The sequence below is a fragment of the Gobio gobio genome, assembly GCF_949357685.1.
Source record: "Gobio gobio genome assembly, chromosome: 13".
Lineage (NCBI taxonomy): Eukaryota > Metazoa > Chordata > Actinopteri > Cypriniformes > Gobionidae > Gobio > Gobio gobio.
This window is the reverse complement of record NC_137106.1, coordinates 37457151-37473339: the sequence shown is the minus strand read 5'-3', so window position 1 is coordinate 37473339 and position 16189 is coordinate 37457151. Positions and strand designations below refer to the sequence as shown.

General features: G+C 36.2%; 2 protein-coding genes across 3 annotated transcripts; both read right to left on the bottom strand.

Moving 5' to 3' along the window:
• Positions 1-8043: 8043 nt before the first annotated feature.
• On the bottom strand, positions 8044-12059 carry sptssa (serine palmitoyltransferase, small subunit A). The gene is made up of 2 exons (XM_079832826.1): positions 11924-12059; positions 8044-9101 (listed from the first exon to the last, which is right to left on the bottom strand). The coding sequence occupies exons 1-2, from the start codon at positions 12024-12026 to the stop codon at positions 8998-9000; spliced, it is 207 nt and encodes a 68-aa protein (XP_079688952.1). The 5' UTR covers positions 12027-12059; the 3' UTR covers positions 8044-8997.
• A 659-nt stretch (positions 12060-12718) lies between these two features.
• On the bottom strand, positions 12719-16148 carry eapp (e2f-associated phosphoprotein). Of its 2 annotated transcripts, none has more exons than XM_079832890.1 (6): positions 15978-16137; positions 15535-15719; positions 15343-15447; positions 13623-13737; positions 13432-13551; positions 12719-13309 (listed from the first exon to the last, which is right to left on the bottom strand). In XM_079832890.1, exons 1-6 carry the CDS (start codon positions 16046-16048, stop codon positions 12991-12993), a joined length of 915 nt encoding a protein of 304 aa, XP_079689016.1. In that variant the 5' UTR covers positions 16049-16137; the 3' UTR covers positions 12719-12990. The 2 variants fall into 2 exon arrangements, with proteins under 2 accessions (XP_079689016.1, XP_079689017.1); XM_079832891.1 differs by having other exon boundaries at positions 12727-13309; positions 15343-15441; positions 15978-16148.
• Positions 16149-16189: the final 41 nt, after the last annotated feature.

The window sequence follows — 16189 nt, the reverse complement described above, 5'->3', positions numbered from 1 at the left end:
CGGGCCTGTGCCGCTGGCTACGCCCCTGCTTATATGTCCTGGAGGGGGAAAACGCATAGCGTAGGCCCTAAATGTGAATGTCAATTGAAATTGTTATTAATAATTCATAATTTAACAGTCACACAATTAACTGTTGGGAGCATGAAATTGTCCAAAATGTCTTGGTATTCCTTTCGCTGGAACTTAGAGGCCAAGCCCAACCCCTGAAAAACAACCCCACACCATAATCCCCCCTCCACCAAACTTTGCACTTGGTACAATGCAGTCAGGCAAGTACCGTTCTCCTGGCAACTGCCAAACCGAGACTCGTCCATCGGATTGCCAGACAGAGAAGCGCGATTCGTCACTCCAGAGAACACGTCTCCACTGCTCTAGAGTCCAGAATTGTTCCCAATTGTTTCCACTTTGTTATAATACAACTAACAGTTGACCGTGGAATATTTAGTAGTGAGAAAATTTCACGAATGGACTTATTGCACACGTGGCAACCTATCCCGGTACCACGCTTGAATTCACTGAGGTCCTGAGAGCGACCCATTCTTTCACAAATGTTTGTAGAAGCGTCTGCATGCCTAGGTGCTTGATTTTATACACCTGTGGCCATGGAACTGATTGTAACACCTGAATTCAATGATTTGGAGGGAGCGTCCCTATACTTTTGGCAAAACTGTTTATATATATGCGCAGATTTAAATGGGAATTTTTCCCAAAGTCTTTGCCAGTCATTCATCCTCAAATGCACATTTATCATAAAATGTCAGTTGATATTTGTATGTTAACTAAAAGTATATTGTCACTTCCATTTACAGTAATGTTAGTCATTTTTCATAGTCCTCTAATGCACAAGGGGTTAAATCTTTTTGCTGTGGCTCTGAAATGGCTTGAAACACCATAGAATGCACGTTGATTTGCTAAAAATAGCACGGAAATAATTAAAGCCATAACACAGACGTGACGTCCGTGCTGACCCAAATGACATCTATCTGCTAGCTTTGGTTTCTGCTGACAATGACAGCGAGTGGACATGTTGCACTGATATGATGTTGTTATGTGAACTAATATTTCCAATGTTACAAAATGAATCAGTTCACGTCAGCTTTTCATTGGGATACATTAGGTAAAATCATACCTGAAAACATGTCACGCGCATAAGACACAAAGCCTGCATCTGTTGGTTGTCTGGATTATTTAAGACAGCTGGAGAGGTATCCTAACCTAGTTATGAGTAAAAGGTTGACAAGAGAGAGGAGACACACTTTCCAATGAAAACATAATGTAATCAAATGTTAAAAGACAGGGAGTCAAAAGCTTGATCTTCAAGATATTCTTTTTGTAACTGCAGAAATAAAAGTCATAACATATTTTGGTAACAGGAAAAGAGTAGCAGTACACTGGTGATGCCTTGGACCCAGCAGTGGGTAAGCACACAGGGTCTTAAGTAGCCCTATTCTGGCACTGACCACACCAAACAGTAATGGCCAAAAGTTATGTGTGTAGGTTTAAAAAAAAAAAAAAAAAGACCCTACAAGTCTGCTTAAACCATCAAAATATGAGGACAATATTTTTTATACTTATATAGGTAACGTTTTAGATTACAGCCCGAAGTACTGTGTAAGCGAATTTACAGCATAACTTTCTGTAATTATAGTGTAACTATAAGGTATGTGTAGATATAAGGGAACAATGTGTAATATTTGGGGAATAAAGGGGTAACTATCAGGAAATTAAAAAAAAATATTTATACTGTATTTTATAGTTAGTAGTTACAGGGTAAGTGGTGCTTGTTATTCTGTGTAGTTATAGGGTAAGTATGAATACAGGCTATAAATTAAAGTGGTGCTTGTTCCCCTCTTGTTTCATGTAGTTACAGTGTATGAATCTACGGGCTGTAAACTAAATTGGTGCTTGTTCCCCTCTTGTTTCATGTAGTTAAAGGGTAAGTATGAATCTACGGGCTGTAAACTAAATTGGTGCTTGTTCCCCTCTTGTTTCATGTAGTTAAAGGGTAAGTATGAATCTACGGGCTGTAAACTAAATTGGTGCTTGTTCCCCTCTTGTCTCATGTAGTTACAGGGTAAGTATGAATCTACGGGCTGTAAATTAGAGTGGTGCTTGTTCCCCTCTTGTTTCATGTAGTTCCAGGGTAAGTATGAATCTACGGGCAGTAAATTAAAGTGGTTCTTGTTCCCCTCTTGTTTCATGTAGTTACAGGGTAAGTATGAATCTACGGGCAGTAAATTAAAGTGGTTCTTGTTCCCCTCTTGTCTCATGTAGTTACAGGGTAAGTATGAATCTACGGGCAGTAAATTAAAGTGGTGCTTGTTCCCCTCTTGTTTCATGTAGTTCCAGGGTAAGTATGAATCTACGGGCAGTAAATTAAAGTGGTTCTTGTTCCCCTCTTGTCTCATGTAGTTACAGGGTAAGTATGAATCTACGGGCAGTAAATTAAAGTGGTTCTTGTTCCCCTCTTGTTTCATGTAGTTACAGGGTATGAATCTACGGGCTGTAAATTAAGAGTGATGCTTGTTACCCTCTTGTTTCATGTAGTTACAGGGTAAGTATGAATCTACGGGCTGTAATTTAAAGTGGTCCTTGTTCCCCTCTTGTTTCATGTAGTTACAGGGTAAGTATGAATCTACGGGCTGTAAATTAAAGTGGTGCTTGTTCCCCTCTTGTTTCATGTAGTTAAAGGGTAAGTATGAATCCACGGGCTGTAAATTAAAGTGGTGCTTGTTCCCCTCTTGTTTCAAGTAGTTACAGGGTAAGTGTGAATCTACGGGCTGTAAATTAAAGTGGTCCTTGTTACCCTCTTGTTTCATGTAGTTACAGGGTAAGTATGAATCTACGGGCTGTAAATTAAAGTGGTCCTTGTTCCCCTCTTGTTTCATGTAGTTAAAGGGTAAGTTTGAATCTACGGGCTGTAAGTTAAGAGTGGTCCTTGTTCCCCTCTTGTTTCATGTAGTTAATGGGTAAGTTTGAATCTACGGGCTGTAAATTAAAGTGGTCCTTGTTCCCCTCTTGTTTCATGTAGTTACAGGGTAAGTATGAATCTACGGGCTGTAAATTAAAGTGGTGCTTGTTCCCCTCTTGTTTCATGTAGTTAAAGGGTAAGTATGAATCCACGGGCTGTAAATTAAAGTGGTGCTTGTTCCCCTCTTGTTTCAAGTAGTTACAGGGTAAGTATGAATCTACGGGCTGTAAATTAAAGTGGTCCTTGTTCCCCTCTTGTTTCATGTAGTTAAAGGGTAAGTTTGAATCTACGGGCTGTAAATTAAAGTGGTCCTTGTTACCCTCTTGTTTCAAGTAGTTACAGGGTAAGTGTGAATCTACGGGCTGTAAATTAAAGTGGTCCGTGTTACCCTCTTGTTTCATGTAGTTACAGGGTAAGTATGAATCTACGGGCTGTAAATTAAAGTGGTCCTTGTTCCCCTCTTGTTTCATGTAGTTAAAGGGTAAGTTTGAATCTACGGGCTGTAAGTTAAGAGTGGTCCTTGTTCCCCTCTTGTTTCATGTAGTTAATGGGTAAGTTTGAATCTACGGGCTGTAAGTTAAGAGTGGTCCTTGTTCCCCTCTTGTTTCATGTAGTTAATGGGTAAGTTTGAATCTACGGGCTGTAAATTAAAGTGGTGCTTGTTCCCCTCTTGTCTCATGTAGTTAAAGGGTAAGTATGAATCTACGGGCTGTAATTTAAAGTGATGCTTGTTCCCCTCTTGTTTCATGTAGTTACAGGGTAAGTATGAATCTACAGGCTGTAAATTAAAGTGGTGATTGTTTCCCTTTTGTTTCATGTAGTTCCAGGATATGAATCTACGGGCTGCAAATTAAAGTGGTCCTTGTTCCCCTCTTGTTTCATGTAGTTACAGGGTAAGTATGAATCTACGGGCTGTAAATTAAAGTGGTGCTTGTTCCCCTCTTGTCTCATGTAGCTACAGGGTAAGTATGAATCTACGGGCTGTAAATTAAAGTGGTCCTTGTTCCCCTCTTGTTTCATGTAGTTACCATTGATCCCAATCACAAATACGCAATTCGCTTACAAAATCTTTAACACATTTTAATAATATTTGAATAAAAGGTGAAGATCACTTTTGGCCAGTTCAGTGACCTCCCAACTAACATTCAAACCATACGGCAAAAGCAAGATGGGGATTTCAGGCTTCCCTGGAGTTTTTGGAGCTGTTGATGGAACTTGTGTTCACATCATTGCTCCAACAGTAAATGAGGAGACATATATCAACATAAAAGGATCCCACAGCATCAATACTAATTCATGATCATTTTGCACAATCCATTTTTTTTCAAATAAATTTAAATATTAAAGTTTCAATGTCTTAATTAATTGCTTGTACTATAATTACATAAAATGAGTCATGCTGCTGTGACTTCACCCTTGCAGCCTCACTATTGGCTGATTCAGTGGTTGAGGGCGGCCATTTTGCGTTGACAAGTCCTACTTTTTACTAAGAATTGTTTGACACTTAAGTCAAAGCTTAAGAATATTCTTAAGAGCATTTCTGAGAAGTTTTAAACATACGGGCCCAGGATGAGTACGTGCCAACATTTGCTGAACAGCTGAAACGCTGCCTTGCCCAATCGAGCTTTTTAGAATTGCAACTCTGGCAGGACATTGCTGTATATCTAGAGTGCAAACTCCAGACGACCCACGGCAGCGTACGTGAGAACACCCTCATCCTGTAGTTTAAAGTGTAAACAGCTGCTATTTTCATTTTGAGCTCATGCAAGTAATATGAATCTGAGAGCTGGACATGATATCATTGGTTGCTGTGTGAAAGCTGACTGTAAACTAAACTGATTCATCCCGATCTTCAGTTCCACCTACGTGTGTGGCAAAGATCAATATTTATAGATCAACTATAGAGAGAGAATAACAAAACAGTATTTGAGAGAAACATACTGTAATGTGTATTGTAGGTTAACTAAAGTTTTGTTAACACAGATATCCATATCTACTCTAAACAACTGATACATTTTATACTCCTACTGAAATGTGGTTTGACGTGCTAAGGCACGTTGTCACAGGCTATGCACACATTGGATCATACTGTTCCAGCTCAAATATCAATATCAAATATACTCTGCTGACCGAAAAAAAAACCTCAGTTCTGACTGAGGTAGCACTTAAGTGTCGCAAACTGCAAAATGGCCACCCTCAACCACTGAATCAGCCAATAGTGAGGCTGTAAGGGTGGTCAAAGCAGCATGACACCAATCATTTTATATAATTATAATACAATCCGAAACTTTAATATTTAAATGGTTTTTTTTTTTTTATTGCTTTGCATTGTGCAAAATTACCATAAAATTTGTATTGATAACACAAGTTCCATCAACAGTTCCAACAACTCCAGGGAAGCCCCGAAATCCCCATCTTGCTTTTGCCGTATGGTTTGAATGTTAGTTGGGAAGTCAATTAACTGCATGTAGTGGCAAAAAGTGATCTTCAACTTTTATTCAAATATTATTAAAAAGATTTTGTAAGCAAATTGCGTAGTTGTGATTGGAGTCAATTGTTTTATTTGTGATAACTCAATGAAACATGCCAAATTGTGCGGACATCATTTTCCAGGCTGTCATACAAAGAAATGATGAACACATGCAAAAACAAGAAGACCAATGAAATATTAATAACTGATTATGTTGCAGTCAATGTATGCTTTTTTTTTCCTGTGAGCTTTTTTGCTTTTCTAAAACATTTAGCTGTAGTTTGCATTTTTTGCCAAATTATTTTGTCAGAGAAATACCTTCACTAAGTTTTGTTCTTCTTTCAAATATAAAAATATTGTCCTCATATTTTGATGGTTTAAGCAATCTTGTAGGGTCTTTAAAATAAACAAACCTTCACACATAACTTTTGGCCATTACTGTTTGGTGTGGTCAGTGCCAGAATAGGGCTACTTAAGACCCTGTGTGCTTACCCACTGCTGGGTCCAAGGCATCACCAGTGCACTGCAACACTTTTCCTGTTACCAAAATATGTAGTTATGATAGAGCATTGATTTGTAGAGTGAGAGAAGTTATTACATTTCTTACTAGGTCAGTTACAAAAAGAATATCTTGTCGATCAAGTTTTTATAATTTTATAAACTCCCTGTCATCATTTAACTCCAATAACACACTCATTCTTAAATCTAGGAATACGAGTAACATTTTTATTCTTTCTAAGAATGACATAATTTTACTCTTATTCCTAGATTTAAGAATAAGTGTGATTCATAAAGGATCCTAAGTGTTAAGACTAGGTCTCAGCTCCTAAATTATTTAAGAGAGCTGGAGAGGTATCCTAACCTAGTTAGGAGTAACAAGTTGACAAGAGAGAGGAGACACACTTTCCAACTAAAACATAATGTATTGGAGTTAAATGATGAACAAGAGTTTATAAAATTATACAAACTTGATCGTCAAGATATTCTTTTTGTAACTGACCTAGTAAGAAATGTAATAACTTCTCTGCTTTTTTGACCTCTTGATGGAAATAACATCACAACATATGTTTCCATCAAGAGGTACATTGATTTTTGATCAAGATCTTGTATTGACAATGCAAGAGTCAAGCACTCTGTAAAGTCTCCTCCAGCACATCCTAAAGACTTTCAATGAATGTAAGGTCTGGACATGAAATGATTCTTCATTCTTTCACAATTTGAGCCTGATGAATCTTGAAACTGTGATCCTGGAATAGGGCCATGACGCGTCTTCCTACATGGTTGTTTAAGAAATTAAAAGCTACACACTCATCAATGAGGGTTAGAAGAACTGTTGCCAAACATATTACAAGCTAAAAACATAATTATCACTGCTGTAATGATACAGTTATAGACTCTTAAGTGTTTGCCTATTTAAGTCCAAACAGCGACTGCTTTTTGCGGGCAGTGTATTTAAAACATTTACATTAAAGAGAAGGGGGATATTTTTTAAACAGCCACTTTTGTGGCATAAAAAGAAATACTTTTTTTCTAGAGTTTTTAAAGGAACACTCCACTTTTTTTGAAAATAGACTCATTTTACAAGTCCCCTAGAGTTAAATAGTTGAGTTTTACCGTTTTTGAATCCATTCAGCCGATCTTTGTATCTGGCGGTTGCACTTTTAGCATAGCTTAGCATACATCATTGATTCTGATCAGTCCATTAGCATCTCATTCAAAAAATGACCAAAGACACTTTCAATAGTTTTCCTATTTAAAACTTGACTCTTCTACAGTTACATCGTGTGCTAAGACAAACTGAACATTAAAAGTTGTGATTTTCTACACCTATATGGCTAGGAACTACTTTCTCATTCCTGCGTAATAGTCGCGGATCTTCGCGGCCGTACCATGGCTGCAGCGGCGCAATGATTGGTTGGTATTCTGTGAAACATGGTGGTAGTATACACCTTCGACTTACTATCACAGGCACAGCCCTTTACAACACACAGAACCATGGCTAATCACACAGGTAAATCCACAACACAATTTGTCGGCTGTAAGCCTGAAATTTTCTCTGCAACTACACGAACTTAGTGCCGGTCACATTGAAAGTTACCTAGCCGGGGGCTACTTTCAGGCGCTGTGTTCCATCATTGCGCCGCTGCAGCCATGGTACAGCCGCGAAGATCCGCGACTATTACACGCAACTTTTAATTTTCAGTTGGTCTTAGCACACGATGTAACCGTAGAAGATTCAAGTTTTAAATAGGAAAAATATTGAAAGTGTCTTTGGTCAGTTTTTGAATGAGATGCTAATGGACTGATCAGAATCAATGATGTATGCTAAGCTATGCTAAAAGTGCAACCGCCAGATACAAAGATCGGCTGAATGGATTCAAAAACGGTAAAACTCAACTATTTAACTCTAGGGGACTTGTAAAATGGGCTATTTTCAAAAAAAGTGGAGTGTTCCTTTAATTTAGTTACGATTGGGCTTGAAAAACTTAAAACCGGTTTCTCAAATAACTTTCATTGCTTTAACACTTAGTAAAAGCTATTAAAAAGAAAATCACAAAATATTTTAGTTAGGAAAGTATTTAAAGCACAACTGGAACAAACATTATCATTGGATATGGGTTAAATCTTTATTACAAAACTATGTTGATCAGCTGATAAGTCAGGAATGATTAAAATAAATAATGTTCATTTATAAGCATCTTAAAGATTTAATATTTTAATACAATTTCTATGTGTTGGATTTCATAACTAATGACCTCTCGGGTACGATAATATGGTAGCATTAGCATATGTTATTAGCATATATATTTACCTACAGATCAAATACATACAAATTTACAGTCAAAGGCATCAAAACTTGGGATAACAGAAAGAAAACAACATCCAAAAAATAAAACATTAATAAAAGTGTGTGTTAAAATTCCTCACAAGGTAAAACACTTCTCAGTCTGAAACATACTGAATAAGTGTCCCAAGTCAATTAAAGAAAGGGTTTATTTAAGTGTTGTTTCCCCCCCCTCCGGTTTATAACCTAACTTAAGCAATCAGTTGTGAAGTGTCAACAATGACATCATGCATCAGTGCAGGTAATGATTTATCGCAAGGGTCTAATAAAAATAGATTTCCGGTGGTGATAGTATCAATAATTCATCAGTCCACTATGGCAAACCAAAATAAATCTCTATAAAACTGTACAAATATGTATACAATTAAATATACACATTTATATGAAAAAATAGCTCTCATCTGAACAAACCACTGTCATGAAACAAAACAAATTATATAAAAAAAACAAAAAAAAAACGACACTATATATATAAATATATATATAAGGGTACATTTATAGACAGGGCAGTGTGCGTTTTTGCAGTTGCAGACTGTGCTCTGATATGAGGTTACACACACACAAAATGACAATTAGACATGCCTTTATCACACTCCTCAGTGTTGGTCTCCAGTGTCCTAGTTTGAAGTAATCACAGACATCATCACAATCGCGGAGAACAGTTCCACCAGGGGGAGGTCCCGAGCATCCTGATGATTACGGGAGATGACGTCACTGGACCACTTCAAAATAGTGTAATATGGCCATTATGTGCTGGGGCATGAACACATAACCAGTGTACACGGCCATCGCTGCCACTGTGATCAGGAGAGAATCTGAGATTCTTATTAAGGAAACTATTTTGCAGAAGGAAAACATGACTGACGTTACATTTGATGTAGATGTTTGGCAGCACTATTTTCCCCAAAAGCAACTTACAGCACACACACATACTAGAGGTTATGGTAATGCTAAAATAGCTTTGACTGCTTACAAAATGATCTGGTTTTTGGTATAACCAATTGAGCTTTCTAAATACACACAGGCACAATTGGTATTAGTCTACAAAACCTAAAGCATTTAAGGCACAGTGTGTAAATTTTAGCGACATCTAGTGGTGAGGTTGCGAATTGCAACTGTCCACTGGTCACCCCTCCATTTCGAAGCTACGGTGGCCGGCACAGGACAAAGATGTCGTCGTCGGAGAGAGCAGAGAGTAACTAGCGCTCTGTAGAGCAGTTTGTCCCTTTAGGGCTACTGTAGAAACATGGCGGCACAAAATGATGATTTCACTGTAAGGGGACCCGTGGTGTATGTAGATACATAACGGTACATTATGTAAGGTCTTTATACACCACCGAAAAACATAGTATATTGCATTTCTGTCAATAGATCCTCATAAATACTACACACTGCACCTTTAAGTGTGTCCAAAGACTCCAAACTTTTGACAAATACTATATCGTCGCTGCCCAATGAAACTCACGTATGTCCAAAACGGTTACTTTTCAGGAAGTGAAAAAAACACCGTATTTCAAAAGCAGTTGAATGTAGCGTTGTCATACTTGGTACGGCATCTTTACATGTAACCATATTCTTGCCAGTGTAATGATATAATCCACATTTGACCAAAATTGAGTTTAAATGGACATACGTGCATATTTTACAGTAACAGTGGTCGATACGTGTTCTTCCGATCATTAATTAGAATGGCCAAGTCGCGTTTCATATATACAAACTAATCTGTGAAGAACTAGATTAGAACTAAACTGTGGAGAGCTTCAATGTCGTACTTTCGGCTATCCAGTGCTGAGCTTCGATGAAACTTCACAAGACCGGCGAGATGCTTCCACAGGGCGGGAGATACACGGCGTGATTGACAGCTTTGACACCAAATGGATATACGTGAAAATCAGATGACATGATTTCACAACTTTTCATTGGCCATTTAGATATGTGAAGCATACTGTATACGGAAATGAACCTGGACATTCACTCCGTCGAAAAATCTCAAAATCGGCAAAATGGACATACGTGGTTTTCATCGGAGAGCGACGATATGTTAAACATAATTGTTATAAATACTGTATGTGCTAAACATGGATTATTTACTGGCTCTAAATGAAAATACAGTAAACATTTGAATATTTTGTAACAATATTTTTTAAAAGAAATCTTTTTTTCTACTAAATTTCTTACAATACCGGTCAAAAGTTTGGGAACATTACTCTTTTTAATGTTTTTGAAAGAAGTTTCTTATGCTCATCAAGCCTGCATTTATTTGATCAAAAGTAGAGAAAAACAGTAATATTGTGAAATATTATAATTTAATATAATGGTTTTCTATTTTAATATACTTTAAAAAGTAATTTATTCCTGAGATGCAAAGCTGAATTTTCAGCATCATTACCCCAGTCGTCAGTGTCACATGATCCTTCAGAAATCATTCTAATGATGCTGATTTATTATCAATGTTGGAAACATTTGTGCTGCTTAATTTTTTTTTTTAAACCTGTGATATTATTTCAGGATTCATTGATGAATTAAAAGTATATAATAAAAAAACCCAGCCTTTATTTAAAATAGAAATCTTATGTAACAATATACACTGGGGTCAGTAATTTTTATTTCTTTTTTGGAAATTAATTAATACTTTTATTCAGCAAGTGTGTTAAATTGATAAAAATAAAAAAAGTGCTAGTAAAGATTTATATTGTTAGAAAATATTTATATTCTATATAACTATTCATCAATGAATCCTGAAAAAAAAAACACAGGTTCCAACAAATATTAGCAGCACAACTGTTTCCAACATTGATAATAAATCAGCATATTTGAATGATTTCTGAAGGATCATGTGACACTAAAGACTGGAATAATGATGCTGAAAAATCAGCTTTAAAATTAGAAAATAAATAGAAACCACATTATTTTAAATTGTAATAATATTTCAATATATTACTGCAGGCTTGATGAGAGACTTAAACATAGTAATGGTTCCAAACTTTTGGCAGGTACTGTATATGTGTAATTGTAATACATTTTAGCAATGTGCAAACATAACACTAAAAACACTAGAACACCCCCCAAAAGTGTGAGCTGACAATACTCACGAGACCACATTAAAAACATGTTTCTCATTACTGAAAGGGTGTAGCAAGTGAAACTGGTTACAGTCAAATTTAAGCGCACATATTCCCTATGAGACCTGAAAATCGGGTCGTGTTATGTCGGTTATTTAAATATTAAACGTCACACCCACAAGTAGTAAGTCACAAGACTGATTCATTTCACAACTTCTTCTAGGTTAGTCTGCTGATCGTACGTTTATTTAGTGTAACAGATGAGATTTAGTAACGTTATTACTTTCTCTTGAAAGTTATTTTTGTTCAAGTAAATGTATGAAAAGTACATTCAAATGTATTGATTTAGTTGTAGTCAGTGATGATTGGTAATGAAAATAAATAAAAGGTTTTTTTAATAATATATTAAAATTATGTCTTTACCTCAATGTATTAGTTAATCGTACGACACAGGTAAGTACACGACACTTGAATAGTAAGAGAACAACCTGATATACCTTGAGTGGAGGTAAGAACTCTTCCCAAATAATGTCCCTTACACATACAAAACTCTGTATTTTATGAAAAAAGGATACTGAAGACAGTTCTCTCCCATGGCTCCAACATATACAGAGCTGTTACCAGCAAATATTGGTAATAAAACCACGATAATTGTTTCCAGGCATCTCCAAGCGCCATGTTTTCCCTCGGCTCGAGTTGGTCCCACCGCTCCCTTCCGGTCCAGATCGTCACAAAATAAAAGTCGTGTGCTGAAAAAATGCAGATTGCGTAAAGAGTAACAAATAAAAGTCCCCATAGGTACATACAAGAGCGAGCGATCACCCGTGAAAATACATTTTAATATCGGCATACTTCAAATACGCCGTCATATTTAAACAAAAAAAAAAAAAAAAAAAAGATTTTCAGGTTACATTTTAAGTTGACGTAGTTATATGCCACTATATGTAGGCTACTAACATTAAATTATGCACAAGTAATCAACCTTGGTTACACTTTATTTTAAGGTGTCAGTGTAATTATATATTTAAGTTTTATTATTAACAACACGTACTTACTATGGGGTTATGGTAGGATTGGGGTTTGGTTGAGGGTTAGTTGCATGTAATTTAAATAATTTACTGTTATTACTATGGTAAGTACATGTAACATATGTAACAAGGACACTGTAAACTAAAAAGTGTTGCCCTAACCTTAAACCAAACCCTAAATGAAGTAATTAATATTACTCAGTACTTATTTAAGTACAATGTAACTGTAAGCTTAAAATAAATTGTAACCGAATTTAATTTTCCATATAATCAAGAAGAAAATATGTGAACTAACTAAAAGCTTCTTCAGCAGTGTGAACAGATTAAAAACATGTTCAAGTCATATGTTTCACTTCGGTTTAATTTGAATCAAGTCCTGTGTATAAAAATACAAATTCATAAAAGGGAGGAATATAACTTTTATGGAAATATGAAATACAATTTACATGAAGGTTTGACATTTTACAACATATTAAATCAAATAAAAACCCTATAAATAAAATCACATCTACCCACATTCTTTACCTGCAAAAATTTCTATATGATCACTTTACAGTTAAATCATCAAACCAAACAAAACCTGTGGTTTGGGATATCCAGTCCAGTAAATGTCCTTAGCAGTAACTTGCTAGGATGTTAAAGAAATGGTAGACCTCATCCTTATCATACACAGCCACTTCAGTGGAGCATTCTGTGCACTTGACCGGGTGATACGTCTCTTCTTCATCCATTCCTGCCAAACGTGCATCAGTCAGACCAGCATCTGACTCCATTTCAGCCTCTGCTGGTGCGGACGTGGACTCCTGACGAGCTTTCTTCCTGTGCCGCTTCTGCTTTCTCTTATTGGTTGTTTGATAGCGCAGCACTTCCTCTTTGTTGACAGTGCAGTTCATCACAAACATCGCTCTGTACTGTGTCCGATATTTATCATGCCTGCAGGGTTGAAAAGTCTTTTATTGATTCTTCTGAGATAGATAATAATATGAAACTCTTCACAGATGCTCACAGTGAAGTCAATGAAATCAAATGAATCAATGAAATCAAACTGGCCGTACCTCTGACAGTCCAGGCACAGGGTGGTCATACAGGCGGGACAGTTGAGGATGGCGTCGCTGCTTGGAAGAGCTTGGGTTTTGTTTTTTCTGTTTGCTGACGTGGGTAACCGTCTCTGATAACTGTATCAACAACGCAAATAAGCTTTGACCATCACAACAATTTGTCACATTTTTTAGCAAGTAAAACTCACGCTTTTCTTTTTGCATCCACCCAAGCCTGGTCCCGATCATCCTCATCTGGGTCGTATAACAGCTCATCATTTGTGAGTACAGAGCGCTGCTTCCTCCTCAGACCCTGAGAGCTGCCTGATACAGGAGACCAGTTTCCATATTAACAACCGGTTTTTTATCTTTATTATATCTCTTTGAATAACAAACAGGCGTTATCATAGTTGAACACAAACACAATAAATCCAAGCAGCATAAATTGAATGAGAAAATTATTCAACCCCCCGGCCGGAGACTGTCATAATTTACAAATGCAAGCTTTTATAAATATATTAATACATTGCATCTATTAAGTTAAAAGTGATAATATCAATAAATAATGTAATGTTTTTGAGTTATAGGATTTTTTTGTAATACAGCCATGTCATAATTATTCAACCCCTTTTATTTTAAGTCATGTATTTGTATGGTATGGTACAAAATTGTTTTAAACTGTTGGAAACTCTAAAACAAAACTGAATTAGCTTGTGCTGTTACACATGCATACATTCAGCTCATCCATGTGCAAAGGTCGAGTATCCAATATGGCCAAGTCAAAAGCGCTCTCACAAATGCTATAGAGAACTTTGTTTTATTACATTAGAAAGTCTATGGCTATAAGAAGATTTCCAAAACACTAAAAGACACAGCTGGCAGCCTTATTCAGAAGTTTAAATTCTGTTTTACCAGAAAACCCTTGAGGGTGTTGAAGGAAAAAGCACAATATAATTAAAATGTTTGATCAGAAAAACTGAGAAAAGCCCTCAATTTACTGCCAATGACCTGATGAAAGGAGGAAAAAAAGATTGCAATACAGAGTATAAGAAGAACACATAAAAAGTCTGAATCGATTCATTTGGATAGAACTGCGGATTTCTGGAAGAATGTATTAATGAGTGATGTGACCAAAATATAACTTTTTGGACCCATGGATCAGCTGTATGTCTGGTGCAAAAAAGGCAAATCTTATGAGTAGAACACCAAAAAAAAAAATTTTACCTTTGGGGGTTGAATAATGTTGTACATGAATGTTTAGAGGCAATTTGATGTTTTTTTTTTTTTTTTTCAATTTTCATCAACTTTACATTCTCTCAAATGTGTATTAGAATTTAAATGTTTTCATAAAATGTTGTTCTAATCGCACCTTTGTTGTGCGATTAATCGCACACTTATTGTGAAATTAATCATACGCCAAATATCTCATTAAACATTAATTTTGTCATCATTTGCTTTATCCAAAGTAAACAATCAGATTGAAGGGTAATTCTCACTAAACTGTATTTTCTGCTAGCTTTAAGGATCATTGGAGACTCTAAAATGACACCAAATATAAGGAGTCCATATAATTCTATCATATAATACATTTATACACACCTAAACACCCATGAAAAAAACAACCTTACAGAATTCACAGTGTATAATATGTGTACAGAGCAACAATGAGATTAGATAGATAGATAGATGACCTATAAATCAAAAACATTACAATTAAACATACATAAATATGCATTGTTCTGTAATGAATTGTTCTAAAAATCTAGTAACTTTGATAGCGTCCATTTTTTAAAAACTCTTTGAACTTTTGAATAAAACATTTATTTTAAGAGGAAGAGGAAAATATTATTTTGTAATTAGTGATCTGAAAACATAATGGTTATTATTGTTAATAATATTAATAATAAAAAATGCTTTTTGAATAGTTACCAGCGGTGTCATCGTCATCCGAGTCTGAGTCGAAGTAAATGCTGTCATACTGTTGTTTGTTTGCTGTGGAAGTGCTGTCACTGGTCCCAGATGTTTGACCTGCAACTTAAATATTAAAATAAAATGATTTGAGTTAATTTAATGTTGTGATCGTTATATTTAAAGAACAAAATGCATGCGTGTATGTGACACCTTGAGTTGAAGACGCTGTCCAGCTGCCCTCCAGGCTCTTCATGGTGCTGCTGAGCTCTGCCTCCATCTCCTTCTCAAACTCATCTCCACTGGAGGACTCGCTCTCCCCCGTCAGATACTCTCTGATCAGCTTCTTCTTCTGTTCCGGGGTCCCGTTGAGGAGAATATCCAGCTCATCCTCAGAACTGAGAGAAACAAATGGAAACCACTGAGTTACTGATCTGTCTCTCAATCTGATCTCGATTAAGAGCACTTAATACAGAGGTGTTCATGTTTACAAAATGTATGACTCAAAGGAAATATCCACACGATGAAATAACCACATATACTAATACCAATGTACTTACTTATATAATCAAGTTGAAGATGTTCACATATGTTTGTTTACATGCGTGCACATGAGTTCATCGCAGACATTTAAAAGAATGTGTTCTGTTATGTACCTGCTTGCGGCTCCTTCCTCGTCACTTGGCTCTTCAATCTCATATGAATCATAATCATCTTTTCGATTCATTTCTTCCTATTTCGAGTAAACCACAACGAAAATACAACGTGTTTTTGCTTTACTCATATGGCTTTACTAACACTCCAACACAGGAAAGCAAGTTAGAGACTATTTCCGGGTCACGCGTTTTGCTTTCAAAATAAAAGCCAT